At 39.2% G+C, this 23,005-nt stretch overlaps 3 protein-coding genes across 4 annotated transcripts; all 3 read right to left on the reverse strand.

Moving 5' to 3' along the window:
- Window positions 1-169: 169 nt before the first annotated feature.
- Window positions 170-1,486, reverse strand: LOC116258072 (glycine-rich protein DC7.1-like). The gene is made up of 2 exons (XM_031635158.2): window positions 1,373-1,486; window positions 170-686 (listed from the first exon to the last, which is right to left on the reverse strand). Exons 1-2 carry the CDS (start codon window positions 1,458-1,460, stop codon window positions 457-459), a joined length of 318 nt encoding a protein of 105 aa, XP_031491018.1. The 5' UTR covers window positions 1,461-1,486; the 3' UTR covers window positions 170-456.
- A 6,466-nt stretch (window positions 1,487-7,952) lies between these two features.
- On the reverse strand, window positions 7,953-9,206 carry LOC116257964 (uncharacterized). Its single transcript, XM_031634994.2, has 2 exons — window positions 9,077-9,206; window positions 7,953-8,484 (listed from the first exon to the last, which is right to left on the reverse strand). The coding sequence occupies exons 1-2, from the start codon at window positions 9,162-9,164 to the stop codon at window positions 8,240-8,242; spliced, it is 333 nt and encodes a 110-aa protein (XP_031490854.1). The 5' UTR covers window positions 9,165-9,206; the 3' UTR covers window positions 7,953-8,239.
- A 4,810-nt stretch (window positions 9,207-14,016) lies between these two features.
- On the reverse strand, window positions 14,017-19,353 carry LOC116257939 (glycine-rich cell wall structural protein-like). Of its 2 annotated transcripts, XM_050078612.1 has the most exons (3): window positions 19,243-19,353; window positions 18,630-18,660; window positions 14,017-14,426 (listed from the first exon to the last, which is right to left on the reverse strand). In XM_050078612.1, exons 1-3 carry the CDS (start codon window positions 19,328-19,330, stop codon window positions 14,240-14,242), a joined length of 306 nt encoding a protein of 101 aa, XP_049934569.1. In that variant the 5' UTR covers window positions 19,331-19,353; the 3' UTR covers window positions 14,017-14,239. The 2 variants fall into 2 exon arrangements, with proteins under 2 accessions (XP_049934569.1, XP_031490821.1); XM_031634961.2 differs by lacking the exons at window positions 18,630-18,660; window positions 19,243-19,353 and adding an exon at window positions 14,767-14,915 and having other exon boundaries at window positions 14,017-14,475.
- Window positions 19,354-23,005: the final 3,652 nt, after the last annotated feature.

The following is a 23,005-nucleotide window of genomic DNA, read 5'->3' on the forward strand; positions in this document are numbered from 1 at the left end:
CCGCCTCTGTCGATTACTTCTGTATTAAATCTTTTCTCCTGAAAGATCTGCGCTTGTCATGCTCCTTATTCATATGGGTGGCTTCAAATCCAAATGAGACAAAACTTACTATGGGATTCTGGTATATTAATCTGTTTAGATATCGTTACATCTGTTTAATTAGGCATCATTACAAATTAGATAGGTATATACGACTATATTTTCAATAGCAAAGAGATTAACAGAGTTTATGGAGTAATGATACTACATGGAATATCATTACACGGATAACACAGCACAAACTGCACATATGATCATACAAGTAATTGTTTCTTTATTGCACGAAACAAACCACAGCTTCATGCTTCCGGCATGACTTGCAATCCCCTAATTTCCCACTGTACGTAGAAGTACGTTCCACACTTGCTGATGATGCATACCATCATTATTTATTATTCAGAGAGAAGGATCCAAATTTCAGTTATGCGGAATGCCTTGAGATTGCATAAGCTCAGCATACTCCTTGGCGGAACAGCACCTGTAGTAGCAGCGGTATCGGCAACCACCCCAGCCAGGACCGCCACCCCAGCCCGGTCGGCCCCAGCCAGGACCACCACCCCAGCCGGGGTGGCCGCCCCACCCTCGCCCTCCGCCCCCGTAATAATCTACGTGGTGTTCGGCATCTTTCACGTCAGCGTCCTTGTTGTCTGCATGCAAAAGCAAATTCCAGAAACGCGCTCAAACAAGCAAGATAAATGTGAGAGAGTTTAAGAATCAAATATATCAAGACAACAAGAACGAAAAAACAGGACAGACGGCCATTGAACAATTTATTATTGGAGATCTAACAGGGATGCAAGTATGCAGTTTAGTTGATATCAATGAGGAGAACAACCTAAAAAGTCGAAAGCAATAGCTTAGCTGTTTAATTAGCTGTGAGAATCCATAAAAAGGAGGCAAAATAACAATGATGAGGACGATGACAGATCATCAGTGGTCATGACCAAGGCAAATCAGTGAGTTTCATTTCTTCAGCAATCAAAGAACTCACACAGAGAAGGAATCAAAGGTTGGGTTTAACACTCGGAAGGATTGAGTTTGCATGCATATTCGCATGGGAACCTACTGACGTGCTGATAGATGGTAGCTAAACAAGAAGTGAATGGTTCAAATGACATCAAGGTGAAACAACAAAGTAGATTATTCGAAAGGTATCAAGGAAGCATATCTAGTTCTCTGCTATCCTATTCTGAGGGCTCAAAAATGCGGTTGGGGAATTCCGTTTCACCCAAAGGTATGTCATTATCCCTTTAAAAATTGTGATCTGACAGGCAACAAGATCATCTGGAGAGAGAGAGAGAGATTTCTGGCAAATCCAGATAATGGAACCTACATTCTCTTTCGCCTAGTTGGCGTGCAAAAGCCACCGACAGCAATAAGAGGACAGTCAGAAAGAGGATGGGAACGGAGACTCGCTTCATTGTAGACTTACACGAAGCTACAAGAGAAAGGCTGATCGGTGCAGAATCGAACCTCCTTGGTGCTGTATTTATAAGGAAGATACAACTTACGAAAAGACAGAGTTATTGCGAAGCAATGTACACTCAATATCATCTCATTTATGAGTTCAAACAAGCCCTTCTTCCATCAATATTTAATTGATTTGGTATAGTTGAAGAAGTCTCTAGGAAGGTCCATTCATAAGTTGGATGATGACATTTGAATGAGTTTTCTCCCAATAATTAAGTCTCAACTTTTAGCTATTTTCGAAGCTTTTTTCAAGTTAATTGCAGGTCAATAATCCATCATCTTTTGTCCCCTTGTTTGTGCATATCCATTTCGTCCATCACTATCCAAAAAGCTTAACATTAGATGCTTAGTTGAATTAATTAGCGAAGGGAAAAAGTGTTTTTACTCCTAACTATGTCTTAATATGTAATTTAGTTGCATTTGAAATTTTACTTACGTCAACTTTGATGCCCAAAAACCATATATAAAAGTTGATCACATCAAAATTTCTTTCTTGTCAATTATAGTTTTGTCAATTCTGACAGCACTTTTTTATCTCTAATCTTCCTAAATGCTTACTATCAAATATTCAACCAAGGTAGTGGTACTCAGTTGTTAAGACTTGTTAGGATTAATCAAGATTAAGATATAGTTTCTTTTTTCGTTTTAATAATATACTGCAAATAAAGGGAATATATGCTGATATATAGAGTTTACACCGTCGATAGTAAAACTACGGTAATATCTTGTGTAGATTAGGAAAACCTATAACCGCTTTTCATCGCTCTGCGGAACAATCGGACCAGCTACTGATCATCGCCTTGGTAAGCTATTGCCTCACCAACTAGCTAATCAGACGCAAGCCCCTCCTCGGGTGGATTCATCCTTTTGCTCCTCAGCCTACGGGGTATTAGCAGCAGAGTTTCCAGCCTACGGGGTATTGGCAGGTTTTAATGCGTTACTCACCTGTCCGCTACTCACCTGTCTGCCACTAGAAACACCACTTCCAGTCCGACTTGCATGTGTTAAGCTTCAAATGGTTCCGAATGTGGGTTTGTATGGATGAGATCATTATAGAAGGAAACTCCATCGAGTTAGTTTGTTCAACAGCTCAACGTCAAAGTAGGAACGGATTTGCCTTCATGGGGTTTAGCAGATGTGCCTAGACCTCTGATCATGTCCCCTTACTGACTGCCAACTTTTTGAATAAAAAATCTTGAACTTTTTGCACATTTAAAGATCCACCTTTGCAGGAGCGCTGTTGGGGCACTTTAACCAAGCTAGTCATTTCACCAGGTCAATTGGGTTCGCTAGCATATGACATCCTCCAAAAGGTTTCCAAACGAATTCTCCAATATATCTGAATGCCTAATCAATGTGGGCTAGCTATAGCAACCTAGATGTCAGGACATCCACTCGAAGATATGCCACACATTTTGTTCCACAGGTTAAATCATGGAACTCAAAGAATGACCCTCCTGATCCAATATAGAATTTGAGTACACGGCTAGTTCCCATGCTATAGAAGAAATTGTGTGGCCAAGTATATATTTGACTCAAGAGCAGGAATTCCTTTGATAAAAATATTTAACCCACTATTTGATGAAGATAAACATAGCACCTTGCTCTGCCTCCCATTTGGTTTGTCAGAAATAAGAGCATAATGTGTATAAATTAATTTGAACTTGCCAAGAATAACAAGATTATAGTTGTGCATTACAACTTTTAAAATTGTTTTCTCCCTTGATATGATCTAACTACATCTATGTGAACTCCAGGGTTTAGAACATGGAAATCCAATTTCAAACAGGCCATTAGGAAGCATATACATATATATGTGAACCTGACCCAGTAGGGATACCAAAGAAACTAAGGATCAATGAAGAACTTCTTATCATTTTAATTTCTTTTTGGAATATAATTGGACAATTACATTGCAAGTTTTTACTAAAGGCCAAGTGAAGCAAACTCATGAACCCTTTTGTTTCCTGTTAGTATTTTAAGGTTAGCTAATAGATGATCTCTCAACTCCATTGTTGGCAGATAGCAAGGGCTTTATTAGTTAAAACCTTCAGTTTTTTCCTGCCAACTAACTACATAGGGTTGGAAGGGGTAGAATTAGTTCGATGAATGCAAAAGCAATGTCCTTAACTGATCTATATCCAATCCAGAGCTAAGGATTCGATGCAGAAGAAGAATCATCATCAGAGGCAGAGCAAGACATTTCGAATGAGGACCAGTCATTCAAAAATTTTAAACCCCTTAAATACATAGTAAAATGATTGAGGAGCACTATATATAATCAATCAAATGATTTGGGGGGCAGCTATTATGTAAATAGGCAAGTTGTGGGACCGTGTGGACAACTGCTCAATCTTGCCCCACCCTTAATCGTCCTTATCTCCAAGTCAAGCTATCACTTTCATTTCAGCATGAGGTGGAGCTTAATTATCATCATGTTTGTAGATAGGCATAGGAATCACAACTATACATCTTGCAAGTGACTCGATGAGCAGACGATATGGAGATTAGATATGAACACTCTTAATTTCATTGATTCCGATGGGTGAGGATGAAATTTAATATGGTTATCGAGAACGTGAATTGAGCTTCAAATAATTGTGGGAGATCGGCCAACCCATCTTTATTTCCCGAAAACCGCTAAAAACCATTTATGCGATATTAATGTATAGGTTGGTAGGGTTGACTTAGCTTATATTAATCATAATTAATGTCATTGAAAATGAAATGTTAACAAACTTCAAAGCCAATTCAACTATCTTTAAAAGTTAAGGTTATACACAATTCGAATAAGTCAGGCCCCTAAGTCAATGAGGCGTATTTGCAGTGTCATGTTAGTGCCGTATCGACGTGTTCATCGCTGTTCGACCTAATTGCTAGAATGGTGAGACAAAGGTGCTACTCTCTGTAGCTCTGGTGCCTGTGGCTTCATGTGTTGTATGCATGTCAGCGCATGCATTACATTATAGTTGCTATGTAACAGTCAGATCGCTTCCGGGGTTTCATCTATTTATTAATTTGTTGTATTGTACATATATAAGGGTTGTTTTACAACAGTAACATTTTGTTACTATTATTTAATTTGTCTTAAAGATTCAGATAGATTCATGAACACTAAACAGTCTATTCCCTTTGCCAAACGACCCATAATATATTTAGCTGCAGTTATAGGCACAAATAACTTATAAATATGTAGTTTGATTAATAGTTGATCTTGACTTTGGAGTTTGACTCCATGTCAGCCAATAACTGCCGCTGGAAATTTTATGAATGTGGCCAATAAAGGCCAAGTTGGTAAATCTCGTCCAGGAAAAGATGAAAATTCGGCACCAGTTTGATCGTTGATCAATCGTAATGAATTAGAACTAATAAAGCCAGTTGAGTTGCACCAATCAATTTATACGATAATCAAGCGCATTATATAGCAACTCAACCCACTCGTTAAAACCAGAAAACTTTTATTGCACAAGTAAAGAGGTGCATTGCCAGTAACCAGCTACATTTTGCGGAAGATAGACTCACAGAAGCCTTTATCTCCTGAGACGACCAAGGTGCATTGTCAGTATCCAGCTAACTAGGACTCAGAAACAAGTTTCCAGAAGTTTTTAGTTAAGGGGTGGGTACTAGTAATAAAAAGTTTTAGTATTTTAAGGGGTATCAATATATAAATGAGAAAAAATTGTCTTAGCTAACTAGGACTCAGAAACAAGTTTCCAGAAATTTTTAGCTAAGAGGTACTATTAATAAAATGTTTGTCTTTTAAGGGGTATCAATATGTAAATGAGAAAAAATTGTCTTGAGGTATTAGTAGGAAAATAAACATTTTTTATAGGTTTGTACGTACAATTACTCACACACGCTAGGGCCACAAACTTGAAGCATGTCATACCTACTGTCGTGGTATGCATGCATGTATGTATGTATCCCATGCACAAACACACATTCCCATACAAACCCTCGTTGATGCCACGGCCTCAGAATGTCACGCTGTTAGTGGTGCGAGGATGTTCCTTAGACAGCCAAAGAGGCAGTATATGCACTACACTGACTATGAACCTGGTTTTATACGCTATACTTGTGTGGAAAAAAAATTAAAGATCTTTTCATAATGACAAAAATGCTCCTGTTTGACAGGAAAATTAAAGATCTTTTTTTAAAGACAAAAAGGAAATCGAAAAAGTGAAAAGACATTTCTTTTTCAATAATTTCAAAAATGTGCCATTTTTTTTTTTTCTTTTGGCGCATGCTTGTTGAATGCACGCAACTCAAACTCCACTGACAACGCTCCAGGTAATCTCAAATATGTCCTTCATTGCTCACCGTTGCTGCAGGTGCTTGAAGCCATGCTCGGATCCATCCTGACCCAGAAGCAAAAGAAATATTGTTTGCAACCCGTTCTCCTTAGTTGGTCCTTCCCTTTAATACAGACAGAACTCTGCTTCTATTTTTCTTCAATAAGAATTCTTTATGTGTGTTCGATTCCTTGCCCCAGTTGCAAGCATTATTTGCTTCTAGCAATGTGTCGAGCTTGTCGAAAGCGGTGTCAATTATGTTTGAAGATTGAATTAGAACAACCGTTAGTGCTGCTTTATTCTCCTCTAAATGTTGCAAATGACATCGCTAAGCTATACAAGGCAATGGCATGATGCTTATTCTTTTCTTGCATTTTCTCCTCGAACTTGAATAATTGAGCACCCGCATTCCAGAATCCAAATCCTGCGGCCCCTTGAAATCAGGCCTCGGCAAGGGATGCTCTGTAGAAACTTTGAAGTTGTGATGTTACTGTAAGTCTACAACTTAGATGAGTTAAACACTACCTAAAAAGCTGCGTCCTTTCATGGAAGAGGACTTCTTGCTAAGCGTGGCGTCTGATCTCTTTGAGTTGAATTGATCAACAGTCTCCCATTTGTAGTTTACTGAGTTTTACGTACCTGAGATGTAACAACCGAATGAAGCACTTGGAACTTTTTAGGTCTCATATGGGTGGGCGTCCGGCCTGAAGCCCGGACCCGACTTGGCCCAGCCCGTTTAAAAACAAAAAATATTTATTAAATTATAAAATAATTTTTAATAATATAAAACATATTTTTAATAATAGAATACACATTATTAAATTTTAAAAATAATAAAAAATGATTTTTTTTTATTATTATCTGGCCGGATCAAGCTAGGACGGTCGACCCGGGCCCAACCGAGCCGGGTGTATCCGATGGGTACCCGGCCCATGGCCCAGGCCTACATATGGCCACTCACACAACAAACCTGATTAAACTTGGTGGTCATGTTCTTAAGTAGTCGTAGTTGATCATAGGTGTATTGTGGTCTACCCACGTCCTAAAGCAGTCATGGACTCCAAGCACGAGAGTAAGTGGGAAGGACGCCTCTACTCACTCGAAATCATACATATACTTTATTTTGAGCGGAGTGGTACCAATATCTCTTTGGAAACCGAGGGACTTACATGCTTACAACATATTAGGCACTTCATGAGGTCTGGATCTCGGTCAGGTTCACGTTTGAGCCATTCCTTTTTAAGGCTATCAATTTTTTATTTTTAATTACAATGGGATATGCTTTGAGATTATTTTAGGTGGATTTTTTGCATTGTTGCACATTATTAATTGAGAGCAAATTTTGCCAGCTAATATATATATATATATAAAAGAGAAACACATACGTGACCTCTTTCCATAAATTAACACCTACTCGACAAATCCGCTGCATAGCCACTTTATTATGTGGCTGTGATGGGATCAAAGGTTGGTGAAACTGATCTCAAGTGGAAGCTATTTAAGGTCACCAAGCTACTAGGGAGGCCGGATAAAGTTGGGTCGAACGTTACGAGTCCGCGTCGTGTGCTTCTTTTTGACTGGGTGCTCCTTGCCGCTGGCCACAGTTCCTAGTTATGGTCGGACCTTGATTCGATTGGACCTTTTATATTATAATTAACTCAAAATTAGATAGTAATGACCAGATCAGCTAATGAGCAAATGGTTATTTTTTATAATTAATTGTGCAAAACTTAGGTTTTAAAGTTTGTCCAGCATGCTTTAAAGGGTTGTAGCATGGGCTGGAGTGGGTAACTGTTCACCCAAGTCTGTGTAAACCTTTATAAAAGTTTTTATTATCATGTGTTGGGCTCAGGCCTAACCATATGAAGTGCCCACACCAAACCCAGGCTAATACCCATGCACTCAAATTGCAATAATAAAATAGATCAAAGCTTCTTTGCTGTTGATAGCAAGTTGGGCTTGCGAAAATCCGGTCATCAGTTCAATTTCCATATGTGCTACTTTTTTCAAATTACAAACTGTGACTGTGGTAGTATGATACTTTAATTGGTGGGCATATCATGGGTCCATCTAAATCTCCAAGCCGCCCTGCACTCCACAGACAGAACTACCTCTCACTAGAGTGCCTTTCTTTGTGCGGCTACCTCTCACTAAAAAGTTAATCGGTGCATATGAATATAAGTTAAACAGCAAATAGGGTAACAAACTTCATGGTGTAATGATATTGCATAGCATTTCATTACACAATTAACACAGCACAAAACGGGAATATGATCATACAAGCTTTTGGTTCTTTCATTACAAGAAACAAACCACAACATGATGCCCCCACTATCCTCTTAAGCTTACTTTCCATTGTAGAAGTACGTACCAAACATGCTGATGATTCATACGACCATCATTATTTATTATTCAAAAGGATAGGGATAGACGCTTAATCAGTTCTGCGGAACACCTTGGGATTGCACAAACTCAGCAAACTCTGCGGCAGAACAACATCGACCATAGTAGCAGCGGTATCGGCAGCCACCCCAGCCAGGTCGGCCCCAGCCTGGACCGCCACCCCAGCCTGGTCGGCCCCAGCCAGGACCACCACCCCAGCCGGGGCGGCCACCCCAACCCGGCCCTCCACCCCACTGATCTACATGGTAGTCGGCATCTTTCACATCAGCGTGCTTGTCATCTGATGCAAAAGAAATTGCAGATAGACACTCAGACAAGCAAATCAGTGTAAGAGAGTTTAAGATTCATATATATAGACAACAAGAACTAAGGAAAAAAAAAAAAACAGGGAAGACGGCCATTAAAAGAATAAAATATTAGGGAGTAAAGATGCAAGGATATGCAATTTAGTTCGTATCCATGAAGAGAAAAGCTTAAAAGATAAACCAATATCTCAGCTGTTTAGTTGGGAGAATCCATAAAAAGGAGCAAAAAATAACAGTAATGAGATCCATTGCAGATCATCACTGTTCCTCACAAAGGCAAACCAGTGATTTTAATTAATGACCTCACACACAGGAAGGAACCAATGGTTGTGTCAAACACTTGGAAGGACTGAGCTTACATGCATATGCTAATGAGAGCTTTACTGACGTGCTAATAAATGGTAGCTACATGTCATTAACAACGTTCATTGGAAAAGGAAAAGGGACTGGCAAATCTTTCTAAAAATGTGACATGACAAACTATCTTCACCATCATCTGTACACACAGACATACACACACAATCGAGAGAGAGAGAATATTATGGCGAACCAGAGAATGGAACGTACATTCTTTTTCGCCTAATTGGCGTGCAAAGGCCACAGACAGCAATAAGAGGACGGTAAGAAAGAGGATGGGAACGGAGACTCGCTTCATTGCAGAAACTAAGGGGGCAGGACGATCGGTGCAGAATCAAACCTCCTTGCTGCTCTATTTATAAGAAAGATGAGAGCGAGAGTGAGCGAGAGAGAGGGAGTTATGATGGTAGTTGCGAAGGCGATGCGCATTCAATATATATCTTCTGAGATGAGACTTCAAACCAGCCCTCCTTCCTTCCATCAATATTTAATTGAAATGGTGTTATCGAAGTCTCGAGACAAGTCCACTCATACGTTGGATGGTACTTGAATGAGTTTTTTCTCTCATTTTGTACATCAGAAAATTAGAGCATAATCTATAGAAGTTGATATGAATTTGTCAAGAATAATAAGCTTACAATTGTTCATTACAACTTTGAAATTGTTTTCTCCCTTGACCTAATAGGGAGACTAAAAAAATTAAAGATCGATGGAGAATGTTTGATCATTTTAATTTCTTTTCAAAAGGTCACTGGACAATTACATTGCAATTTCTTACTATAGGCCAAATGAAGCAAACTCATGACACCTTTTGTTTCCTACTATTATTTTATGGTGAGCTAATAGATGAACTCTCAGCTTCATTGTTGGTGTATATGCAAGGGCGTTATTAGTTAAACCTGGCCTTCACATTTTTTCTGCCAACTAACTACATAGGTTTGTAAGGGGATCAAATTAGTTAAGATGGTTTGGTCATTTTTTGATGTATGAAAAAGCAATATACTTAAACTGCTCCATATCCAATCCGGAGCTTAACTACCATCATGTTTGTAGGTAGGCATGAGAATTACAACTATCTTGCAAGTGACTGGATGAGCAAAAAATGTGGAGATTAGGATATGAACACACCTAATTTCTTTGATTTTGATGGGTGATTTCGATAATTTAATATGGTTATGGAGAATGTGGACTGAGCTTCAAATAATTGTGGGAGAGATCAGCAAGCCCATCTTATTATCCGAAAACCATTAAAAACCACATATGCGATATTAATGGATAGGTCGGCAGGGTTGACTTATTGTATATTAAATAAGGACATAATTAAAAAGTGAAATGTTACCCAACGTCAAAGCCAATTCAACTAACTTTAAAAGTTAAAATTATATAAAATTCAAATAAGTCAATGACTCGTCATTCACAATGTGCAGTTGACAGCTCCATATTGACGCGTTCGTCACTGTTCGACCTAATTGCTAAAATGGTGGAACAAATTGCTGCTACATAACGGGGGTTTGGTCTATGCATGCGAGGAATGCATTATAGTATAGTTTGGTTTATTTCTTTAATTTGTTGTAGCGGACATGAACTGTTCATGTGTGGACCTTAGCGGTCATTTGGCAATAGTAACAATATGTTATTATTATATGAATTTGCGTTAAAAGATTGAGACATATTCTTTGATTACTAACAACCTATTCCTTTTGTCAGATGACCCCTTAATATTTTAACTGTAGTTGCATGCACTGATAACTTGTAAACATATATTTGGTTTAATGCAGGTTGATCTTGGCTTTGGAGTTTGACTCCATATCTGCCCATTACTGCCGCTGGAAATTTATGAATGTGGCCAATAAAGGCCAAGTTGGTAGGTCTAATCCAGGAAAAGGTGAAAGGTCGGCACCAGTTTGATCATTGACCAATCGTAATGAATTAGAGAACTAATAAGGCCAGTTAAGTTGCACCAATCAATTTGTACGATAATTAAGCGCATTTATTACCACTCGTTAAAACCAGCAAAGTTTCGTTGCCCAATTAAAAAGGTGAGCGTATTCAAGGGGTTGGGGACCTATTGCACCCAGAAACTCAAGGTATAAGCGGCAAAGTGATGAGTAAGTTACGGCATTTTGGACGCTGCGTCCATGTTGTGGGGACAGTTCCTACTCATGGGTTCTCATCAGAGTAGTTGGTAATTCATCTAATAAATGAAGACTCTGGAGAAAGTCGGCGCTTGCCAACAACATCATGACACTCACAAACCTTGAACTCCGTGAGCGACCTAGGTGCGGGGCTAAGTCACCATGGTGCGGCAGAAATGGGTGCTGGTGCGACCTAGATTTACACCCAAATCACACCAAACCGCATCAAGAAAAAAGGGATATGGGGCAGAAGCGAACGAGAGGCTGGACGTTGCAGGCAGTTACGATGGAAGGGGTGAGGTCAGACGACGGTGATGAGATGCCGTGAGAAGCAAGCTAGAGGAAGAAAGACTAAGACATCATGGGTGAACATGGAGAGAGATGGCGGTTCTCTAACCCTCATGCAAAGGCAGAAGAAATGAAACCATCTACCTTTGCCTTTGCACAGAGCTGCCTCTGCATAAAGGGTTTCAAAGAGCGAATCCTCTGCAAAGGGTTTTAGAGAAACCCTCTCCAGTGAGGAGAGAGAGACATAGGGAGAGATCTTTGGTCCGTCACAGGTTTGGTTTTGTGAGAATAGAGAAAAATAAAAAAAATAGAAAGAAGAAAAAGACAAAATATAAAAAACAAATATTGAACCCACCTGCAAACGATTTGGGTTAGAAGGGAGACCAGCCGAGAGGAGAGAGAAGAGTCGAGAGGAACAGCCGAGAGGAGGGAGATGAGAAAAAGAAAAAAGCTTGAATCGTGACTCGTGATGTTAGAACGAAAACTTTCATTCCACCCCACCTTTTTACATATATTTTTAAAATAGTGAGACATCCTTCAATAAACATTACCTATATGCCAAAATAATTTTAAGAAAATTTCAAAACACCATTCACTTACACGATTCTAAAAAATAAAATTATGTAAATTTCATTATATATATATATATTAATATGTTATCATAATAAATTAATAATAATAATAAAAAACACCATCACCGTCCCGCCGCACCACAATTTTTGAGATGTGCCGTACCGGCACCAGCACCCGTACCTCGCACCTTGGTGACATAGGTGCGGGGCCAGTGACCAGCGCCTCAGAAATTTTTGACTAAGGGGTATTATAATAAAAATTTTGAACTTTTCAAGGGGTATCAATAGTATGTAAACGAGAAAAATTGTCCTGACGTATTTGTAGGAAAACAAACATTTTCTATGGGTATGTACGGCAATTAGTCACACGTGCCCATACTTACCTCCACGCTTCTCTGAAACACAAGTTATCAGGGCTATAGCCTGAAGCATGTCATATCCACCTCCTTAGTGATATGTTTGCAAGTATGTACGTATCCCATAAGTATGTACGTATCCCATGCACATACACACACATTCTCATGTAAACCCTCATGACGCAAAGGACTCCGAATTTCATGCTTTTAGTGGCGTCAGGATGCCCCATAGACAGGCATGATGCTTATTCTTTTCCAGCATGTTCTCCTTAAATTTGAATAAACGAACAACCTCATTCCAGAATCTAAATCCTGCGTCTGCCTGAACTCTATGTCAAGTTTTGGCCTTGCCGGGGCAGGGGATGCACTGCAGAAACTTTGAAGTTTTGAGTTAAACGCAACCTAAAAAGCTGCGTCTTTTCATGCAAGAGGACCTCTTGCTAAACCTGGCGTCTGATCTCTTTGAGTCGAATTGGCAGACAGTTTGCGATTTGTAGTTTACTGAGCTTTACGTACTCAAGACGAGATGTAACAACCGAATGAAGCACTTGGAACTTTTATGTCACACACGGGTACTCGCATAGAGTAGCTGACTGAACTTGGCGGTCGTATTAAAAGCAAGTCGCAGTTCAAGTTCTTACACAACGCACTAGTGATCCGAGTGTATGGTACCTCAATCATAGTCCTAAAGCAGCCTTGTAACACTGAGCATGAGCTAAGCGGCAAGGACTTTGACCCTTCTTTGAGTAGCTTTTGCTCACGTATGCTTATAACATGTTGGTAGTTCATGAGGTCTGGATTGAGACATTCTTTTTTAAGGCTTTCAATTTTCTATTTTTAGTTACAACGTGTTATGCTTTGAGACTACTTTAAATGGATTTTTTGGATTGTTCCACATTATTAAATGTGAACTCATCTAGTCTTATATATATATATATATATATATATATATATATATATATATATATATATATATATATATATATATATATATATATACATTTTTTAAAAATAACCGCATTTAAAATTATACTGTTGTTGTCCTGTATGCACCCCTACTTATGTGACCTAGAGAACATTTGTCCCTATAAAAACACTAAATATTGGGCGGGACTTCTGCCACATTTGATGAGAAACACATGCGAAAGGATGCTGGGAAGACGTGACCTCTTTCAATAAATTAACAACTACTCGACAAATCCACGGCATATTCACTTTATGTGGCTGCGATGGGATAAAAGGTTGGTGAAACTGATCTCAAATGAAAGCCATTTACAGTAAGCGAACTACTAGGGAGGCCGGATCAAGTTGGGTCGAACGTTGTGAGTCCGCGTAGTGTGATGCTCCACGCAGCTGGCCACAGTTCCTAGTTATGGTCTGACTTTGACTTTTTCCAAACGAGTTGGGCCATTTATAGTACAATTAACTCAAAATTAGCTAGTAATGACCAGACCAGTTAATGATCACATGGTTATTTTTTTTATTAATGGTGCAAAACTTAGATTTCAAAGTTAGTTTTGAATGCTTAAAGGAATCTTGCAAAGCAAGTCAGGCTGGTGAGAACCCTGTTTTCAGTTCGATTACGCATGCACTACGTTTTTAAATTGCAAACGGTGGTAATTTGTTACTTGGACTGGTAGGTATAATATGGATCCACCCAACTCTCCAAGCAACTCTGCACCGTAAGGACAAAGCAGAGGGAAAGGGGTTTGGGCTTTCCTTGGGCGGCTAACTCTCACCCGAAGGTGACTCGGTGCAAATGAATACAAGTTAAACAGCAAATAGGGTAACAAACTTCCTGGTGTAATGATATTGCATAGCATTTCATTGCACATTTAAGAAAGCACAAACCGAGCATGTGAACATACAAGTTTTTGGTTCCTCCATTACATAAAACAGACAACAACATGATGCTCCCCGCTATCCTCTTAATCTACCTTTCCATTGTAGAAGTACATTCAACACATGCTGATGGTTCACATGGCCAACATTATTTATTACTTAGAGGTATCCGACGCTTGATCACTCCTGCGGAATGCCTTGGGATTGTACAAACTCAGCAAACTCTGCGGCGGAACAGCACCGACCGTAGTAGCAGCGGTATCGGCAGCCACCCCAGCCAGGGCCGCCACCCCAGCCTGGACCGCCACCCCAGCCTGGTCGGCCCCAGCCAGGACCACCACCCCAGCCAGGGCGGCCGCCCCAGCCCGGCCCTCCACCCCAACCTGGCCCTCCACCCCACTGATCTACATGGTAGTCTGCATGCAAAAGAAATTTCAGGGACAACCAAATCAATGTAAGAGAGTTTAAGATTCATATATATAGAAAACAAGAGCTAAAAACAGGGAAAATCGGCCATTAAATAAATCGATATTGGGGAGCAAAAATGAAAGGATCTGCATTTTAGTTCATATCGATGAGGAGAAAAGCTTAAAAGTTTAAAGCAATAGCTTAGCTGTTCAGTTGTGGGATAAAAAAGGAGGCAAAATAACAATGGTGAGACCCATGGCAGATCATCAGTGTTCTTCACAAAGGAACATAGTACATACATTGTTTTTCGCCTAATTGGCGTGCAAATGCCACAGACAGCAACAAGAAGACGGTAAGAAAGAGGATGGGAACGGAGACTCGCTTCATTGCGGAGCTGGGAGTTATACCAAACCAGGGAAGGAAGGCTGATCGGTGCAGAATCAAACCCCCATGCTGCTCTATTTATAGGGAAGATGCAAGATAGCGAGAGTTATGACGGTAGTTGCGAAGGCAATGTGCATTCAATATCCTCTCAGATGAGATTTCAAACCAGCCCTCCTTCCATCCATCAATATTTAATTGAATCGGTGTCATCCAAGTCTCGAGATAAGTCCACTCATAAGTTGGATGGTATTTGAATGAGTTTTCTCGCAATGATGCTCGTCTTTTAGTTATTTTTAAATTCTGCCACCCTGGTTTGAAAGTAGTCCCTTTCCAGGAGTATTGTTGGAGCACTTTAATATGCTATTTTAACCAGACTAGTTATATTCACCAAGTCAATTGGCTTCGCTAGCATTTGACATTCATTCAATAAGTTCAACTGTCTGAATGCCTAATCCAACTGCTCCAGCTATAGGTACTAAACAGATATCAGGACATCCACTCAAAGATATGCCATAGAGTTTGTTCGACAGATTATATCATGGAACTCAAAGACAGAGGCTACCGTATCTTGATCCTCTATAGGATTTGACTACAAGGCTAGTAGTGCCAATGCTATAGAAGAAACTTTATATGTGGCCCAAGTCATTGACTCAAGAATTTGGAATTCCTTTGATAAAGTGTATTACCCACCAATTGATGATGATAAATATACCACCTTGCTCTGCCTCTGCTTTGGTATGTCACAAATAAGAGCATAACGTTTAGATAATGGTTTCAATTTGTCAAAGAAAAGTAAGATTATAAAGGAGGTGGAGATTAATACGTTTCAAGGAGAAATGCTCAACTAGCAATCCTCTTGCAGATACCATGTAAATAGGCAAATGGGTAGAGCCAACAATACGTACATATAGAGATGTTGTGGGACTGTGTGGTCAACTGCCCACAAAAGACCATATCTGGCTCCACCCTGATCTTTATCTACAAGTCTGATACTTCAATTTAGTATGTAGCAGAGCTTAATTATCATCATTTTTGTAGCTAGGCATGAGAATTACAATTATCAAGCAAGTGAGTGGATGAGCAAATGATATGGAGATTATGATATGAACACTCTTGAATTTCATTGTTTTTGATGGGTGAGGACGTTAATTTAATTTGGTTATCGAGATCGTGGATTGAGCTTCAAATAATTGTGGGAGATCAGCTAGCCCATCTTATTTTCTGAAAACTATTAAAAAACCACTTGTGCAATATTAATGAAGACGTCGGCAGGAGTTAAAATTTCGTATATTAATTAAGGACATAATTGAAAAATGTAATGTTACAAAACTTAAAAACCAATTCAACCATCTTCAAAAGTTAAAGATTACATAAAATTAAACTAGTCAGCCCCAAAGTCAATGATGCATTATTCACAATGTGCAGTTGACAGTGCCTATAACTCACTACCTACCTGCTGCGACCCTTTTACTGACCTCTCGCTAAGCCTGACGTTGCATCTGCTTGACTTGAATTGAGCACCACCAGTTTCCAATTTGTAGTTTATTGAGCCTTAAGTACTCAAGATGGGATCTATCATGAAATGGAACACATGGGTACCATTTATGTCACATGGGAAGGCTGGTAGTCGCAATACCTCTATGGAAATTGAGCGACCCAGATGTGAGGGTGAGTTGCGTGAACCACTCGGAACAAACTCGGTACACGCAAGACATATATGCGGAAAGAAAAAACACGGTTGGTATCGATGTATTTTAATTTTTTTTAAAAAAGGTCCTTTTTGTCTTTTAACTTTTTTTTTCTTTTTTGTCCATACAAATTTTTTTTTCCTATTAACCGTGTGATTTTTGGTCATTAAACATATTTCCTTAAAGAAAATTGTGCATGAGCGTGCACATAACCAGCTTCACTCATATGCTTAGCACATACCAGGTACGTCATGCGTTCTGCGTCTGGGTAAGATCTAGTGGTGGAGCCCCATGGTGACTAGTGTGGGCAGTTGTCCACACCAGTCTTTTAGAATTTCTTTATTTTTAAATGAACATTTTAAACATTTATCCTTTATGCATATAACATTCCTTTTTTGTGGCTTTCAATTTCTTATTTGTAGTTAAAATGGGTAATGCTTGAAACAATTTTGCTTGAATTTTTTGGATTGTTGCAAATTATTAGCTATCGACTCAATTTGCTTGTTTTTTGTAATATATATATACATTAACAGTCGTACTTCGTTACGTACTACACTTTTAAAAATTGGAGCTTTTAAAGTTATACTGTTGTTTTCACTCTATGCATCCGTAATTACACATGCACCCATGTGACCTAGGCTACCTTTGTCCATATGAGAACACTATATATTGAGTGGGCCTTCTACCACATTTGCTGAGAATCATATGCAAAAGCATACTGGGACGACGTGACCTCTTTCCACAACGGACTTTTAATGCTTTTATATTAGAAAGTCAGGAAATTCAACTGAAATTGAGGACGAACTGATGTTTCCTTTCTATCCAAGACAAGGGGCATCACCAATATGCACTGATATTTTCTTTGTAGTTTTAGTGATAGTAACTCGAAAGTGGGCAGAGTACTTATTTCAAACGAGTTTTTTTTTGTGTAAGTAGCTACTAGAAAAAGAAAGGAGTTATGTGCACACCTCAATACTTGAAAAATTATGCACATGGGTATGTAATGACCAAAATAACTTGGTTTACAGTAAAACAAGGAACATTTTAAACGAATAAAAAGGTAGCTATGACAATATAAAACGTCTAAAACATTACTTTATAAAAAATTTAAAAATAGCCTAACCCCCCATCTTTTTCCTTCCGGTGTATACTAAATGGGTGCACACGATTGTGCACCCAACTTGATCTCACTACAACGGCCGGATCAAGTCGAAACTGGTTTCTTAATCAGCTCTATGCAATGACCAAAATACTACATTAAAATAACATAGAAACTTTTTGGAAGGGTAAAGTGAAAAAGTTAAAAGTCTAAACTACCCATTATTGTATAAAGAATTTCAAAGCTGCCCTCTACCTTCTTTGATACATATTTGTTGCTCGACCTGGGATCAAGTTGGGTCGAACGCAAGGATCAAGTTTGCATGCACGCTGCTCTCTGACCAGGTACTCCTAGTCGGTGGCCTCAGTTCACCGGTTATTGTTGGACCTTCATTTTTTCTAAATGGGTTGAAACTTTTATCTTATAATGAACTCAAAATTTAGCTAGTCATGACCAAGAGTTATGAGCAAATAATTTGACTGTTTTTAGGTTTCAAAGTTCGTCTGGCATATGAATGTACCTTCGACAGCAAATAGAGTAACAAACTTCATGGAGTAATGATATTGCATAGCATTTCATTGCACAGTTAACACAGCACCAACCATGCACATGATCATACAAGTTTTTGGATACTCCATTACATACGTGAAAAGAAAAAGCACAAGAAAATGCTCTCCGCTATCCTCTCAATGTAACTTTTCATTGTAGAAGTAAGTTCCACAAATGCTGATGATTCATAAGGCCATCGTTATTTATTATTGAGAGAGATAGGGATGCAACTTTTGATCAGTTTTGTGGAACGCCTTGGGTTTGCACAAACTCAGCAAATTCTGCGGCAGAACAGCACCGACCATAATAGCAGCGGTATCTGCAGCCACCCCAGCCAGGGCCACCACCCCAGCCTGGACCGCCACCCCAGCCGGGTCGGCCCCAGCCAGGACCACCACCCCAGCCAGGGCGGCCTCCCCAACCTGTACCTCCACCCCAGCCTGGCCCTCCACCCCACTGATCTACATGGTAGTCTGCATGTTTGTCATCTGCATGGAAAAGAAATTGCAGAGACACATTCAGATAAGCACATCAATGTAACAGTTTAAGATTCATATATGCATACAACAAGAGATAAAAACAGGGAAGTCGGTTATTAAATAAACGAATATTGGGGAGCAAAAATGCAAGCATCTGCATTTTAGTTCATATCGATGGGTAGAAAAGCTTTAAAAAGTTAAAGCAATAGCTTAGCTGTTCAGTTGTGGGAATCCGAAAAAAGGAGGCAAAATAATAGTGATGAGACCCATGGCAGCTCATCAGCGTTCTTCACAAAGGCAAATCAGTGAGTTTAATCAATGACCTCACACACAGGAAGGAACCAATGGTTGGGTTAAACAATTGGAAAGATTGAGCATGTGCTTTACTGACGTGCTAGTAAATGGAAGCCGCACGTCATAAAAAATAGGCATTTTTCTCTAAAATTGTGACTTGACAAACTGTCTTCATCGTCATCCGCACACACACGAGAGAGAGAGAGAGAGAGAGAGAGAGAGAGAGAGAGAGAGAGAGAGAGAGAGAGGGAGAATTGTGGCGAACCACAGAATGGAACATACATGGTTTTTCGCCTAATTGGCGTGCAAATGCCACAGACAGCAACAAGAAGACGGTAAGAACGAGGATGGGAACGGAGACTCGCTTCATTGCAGAGTTATACCAAACTAAGGGAGGAAGGCTGATCGGTGCAGAATCAAACCTCCTTGCTGCTCTATTTACAGGGAAGATGAGAGGCAGAGTGTGCGAGAGTGAGAGTTATGATGGTAGTTGCGAAGGCGATGCGCATTCAATGTATATCTTCTGAGATGAGAAGAAGATATGGAGATTAGGATAGGAATACTCTTAAATTCATTGATTTTCATGGGTGAGGACGATAATTTAATATGGTTATCGAGAACGTGAATTGAGCTTCAAATAATTGTGGGAGAACAGCTAGCTCATCTTATATATTAACTAAGGATATAATTGAAAAATGTAATGTTACCAAACGTCAAAACCAATTCAACTATTTTCGAAAGTTAAAGATTACATAAAATTAAACTAGTCAGCCCCAAAGTTAATGATGCATTGTTCACAATCTGCAGTTGACAGTGCCATATTGACGCGTTCGTCTTTGTTCGACCTAATTGCTGGATTGGTGGAACAAATTGCTACATAACGGGTCTGATAGAGGGCTTGGTCTATGCATGTGAGCGAATGCAATGTCGTAGAGTTTGTACGTAACGGGTCAGATCGGATCCATGGGTTTGGCCTATTTCTTTAATTTGTTGCAGCGGACATGAACTTGTGTGGACATTAGCAGCCATTTGGCAATAGTAACTGTATGTTACTATTGTATGAACTTGCGTTAAAAATTGAGTCAATTCTTTGATTCCTAACAGCCCATTCCTTTTTGTCAGATAGCCCCTTAATATTTTAGCTGTAGTTGCATGCACGGATAACTTGTAAACATATAGTTGGTTTAATGAAGGTTGATCTTGACTTTGGAGTTTGACTCCATATCTGCCCATTACTGCCGCTGGAAATTCATGAATGTGGCCAATAAAAGCGAAGTTGGTAGATCTCATCCAGGAAAAGATGAAAAGTCGGCACCAGTTCGATCAATGACCACTCGTAATGAATTAGAACTAATAAATAATTAAGCTCATTATATACAAACTGAACCCAATCGTTAAACCAGCTAAGTTTTGTTGCACAAGTAAAAAGGTGAGCGTATTCATGGGGTTGGGGACCGACTGCACCCAGAAACTCAAGGTACATGCGGCAAAATGATGAGCAAGTTACGGCATCCTGGAGGCTGAGTCCATGTTGTGGGGACAGTTTCCTCTCATGTGTATTCATCAGAGTAGTTGGTAATTCATATAATAAATGAAGATTCTGTCAATATTGGAGAAAGTTGCGTTTTCCAGCAACATGTATGGATCTAGACGAGTACTTGTGTAGAAAGATGACAGTTTCTTCCCCACGAAGAACCATAAATAAATACGTACACAATACCCAGTTTGACCACAGAAAGCTTTTCTGGGTTCTGCATTGCTCTTAACGTGAAAGACAGACTTGAGCATTGAATTACAGACCTTTGGTCCAATGTGGAGATTCCGATATAGTCGTAGGCATGAGGCTTATTCTTTTCTGACCTTTCCTTCTCAAACTTAAAGAAATGAATAGCCGCGTTCCAGCATCTGCCTGAAATCTGGCCTTCGGCAAGGGACGCTCTGTAGAAACTTTAAAGTTGTGATGTTACTCCAAGCCTGTAAGTTATATGAGTTACACACTACTTACCAGCTGCGCCTCTTCATGTAAAAGGACCTCTTGCTAAGCCTGACGTTGGATCTGTTTGACTTGAATTGAGCACCACCAGTTTCCAGTCTGTAGTTTATTGAGCCTTACGTACTCAAGATGGGAACTGTCATGGAACGAAACACATGGCTACCATTTATGTCACATTAACAGTGGATCATATATTGCAATATCTCTATGGAAACTGAGCGACCCAGATGCGAGAGTGAGTTGTGGCACGCAAGACATATATGCCAAAAGGAAAAACATGGTAGTTGTATAGGTATTTTAGAAATTATTGTAAAAAAGGTTCTTTTTAGTCTTTTAACTATTTTCATATTTCTTTTTTGCCCATACAAAAGTTCTTTGTTTCTATTAACCATGAGAATTTTGGTCATTAAGCATATTGGCGCTTAAAAAACTTATGCACCAGCGTGTGCATATAACCAGCTTCACTCAGACGCTTATCACATACGAGGTACTTCATGGGTTCTGTGTCTGGTTAAGATCCAGGTCTGAAACATTCCTTTCTGAAGGCTTTCAATTTCTTATTTTTAGTTACAATGGGTTATGCTTGAAACTATTTTTGGTTGAATTTTTTGGATTGTTGAAAAATATTAACGATCGCACTTCCAAAATTAGGGCATATAAAGTTACACTGTTGTTCCACTGTATGCATCCGTAGTTACACATGCACCGATGTGACCATATAAGAACACTATATATTGAGTGGTTCTTCTACCAGAATTGATGTGAATCATATGCAAAAGGTTGCTGGGCGACGTGACCTCTTTCATAATCTCCTAGTCGATAAACTCCCAGCATAACAACTTTATGTACCCGTGATGGTATCATTAAATCAGAAGATTCAACAAAAGGATGGTGAAACTGCTTTTAATTAAATGAAAACTGTAAGGTAAATGCAATAATGCATAAGACACGTATATAATGTTAAACAGTGCATTCAAAATTAAAAGCAATTGGGATCCCAAGTGTAGAAGAGGCGTAAAACCTCTAAACCCAGTAACACAAAGAGGTGGAAAAGCTCTAAATCAAGTTACTCAACTCTTTGACCATGTGTCCGGTCATGACTTTATTATTCATAGTCAATAAAACAAAATTAACAAATAACGGGCTTTTAATGCTTTTAAATTAGAAAGTTATGAAACTCAACTGAAATTGAGGACGAACTGATGTTTCGTTTCTATCCAAGACAAGGGGCATCAGCAAACCCAATATGCACTTATATTTTCTTCGTAGTTTTAGTGATCACGCCCCAAAAGTGGAAAGAAATACTGAATTAAAACGACTTTTTTTCTGTAACTTGCCAGTACAGAGCGAAAGGAGTTATGTGCACACCTCAGTACATGAAAAATTATGTATATATGTAATGACCAAAATACCTTTGTTTACAGTAAAAAAGGAAGGTTTTAAAAGAATAAAAAGGTAGTTATGAGAATATAAAGTGTATAAAATAAATATTACTTTATAAAAAGTTTGAAAAATACACCAACCCCTCATCCTATTCCTTCTGGTGTATACTAGTGCGTGCACAAGATTGTGCACACAACTTGATCTCACTACAACGGCCGGATCAAGTCGAAACTGGTTATGTTAAACAGCCATATGCAATGACCAAAACACCTTCATTAAAATAAAAAATAAACTTTTTAGAAGGGTAAAAAAGATGGTGAAAAGGTTTAAAAGTCTAAACTACCCATTATTTTATAAAAAATTTGAAAGTTACCTCCACAGTCCACCCTGTTTGGTGCATATTTGTCGCTCGATCTGGGATCAAGTTGGCCGAACGAAAGGATCAAAGTTCGCATGCACGCTGCTTTTTAGCCAGGTTACTACATGTCGGTGGCCTCAGTTCACCAGTTATTGTTGGACCTTGATTTTTTCTAAGTGGGTTGGACCTTTTATCTTATAATAAACTCAAAATTTAGCTAGTTATGACCAAGAGCTATGAGCAAATAATGTGACTGTTTTGTAGGTTTCAAAGTTAGCCCTGCATATGAATGTACCTTTGACAGCAAAAAG

Source organism: Nymphaea colorata, chromosome 7 (assembly GCF_008831285.2).
Source record: "Nymphaea colorata isolate Beijing-Zhang1983 chromosome 7, ASM883128v2, whole genome shotgun sequence".
In the NCBI taxonomy this organism is placed as follows: Eukaryota; Viridiplantae; Streptophyta; class Magnoliopsida; order Nymphaeales; family Nymphaeaceae; genus Nymphaea; species Nymphaea colorata.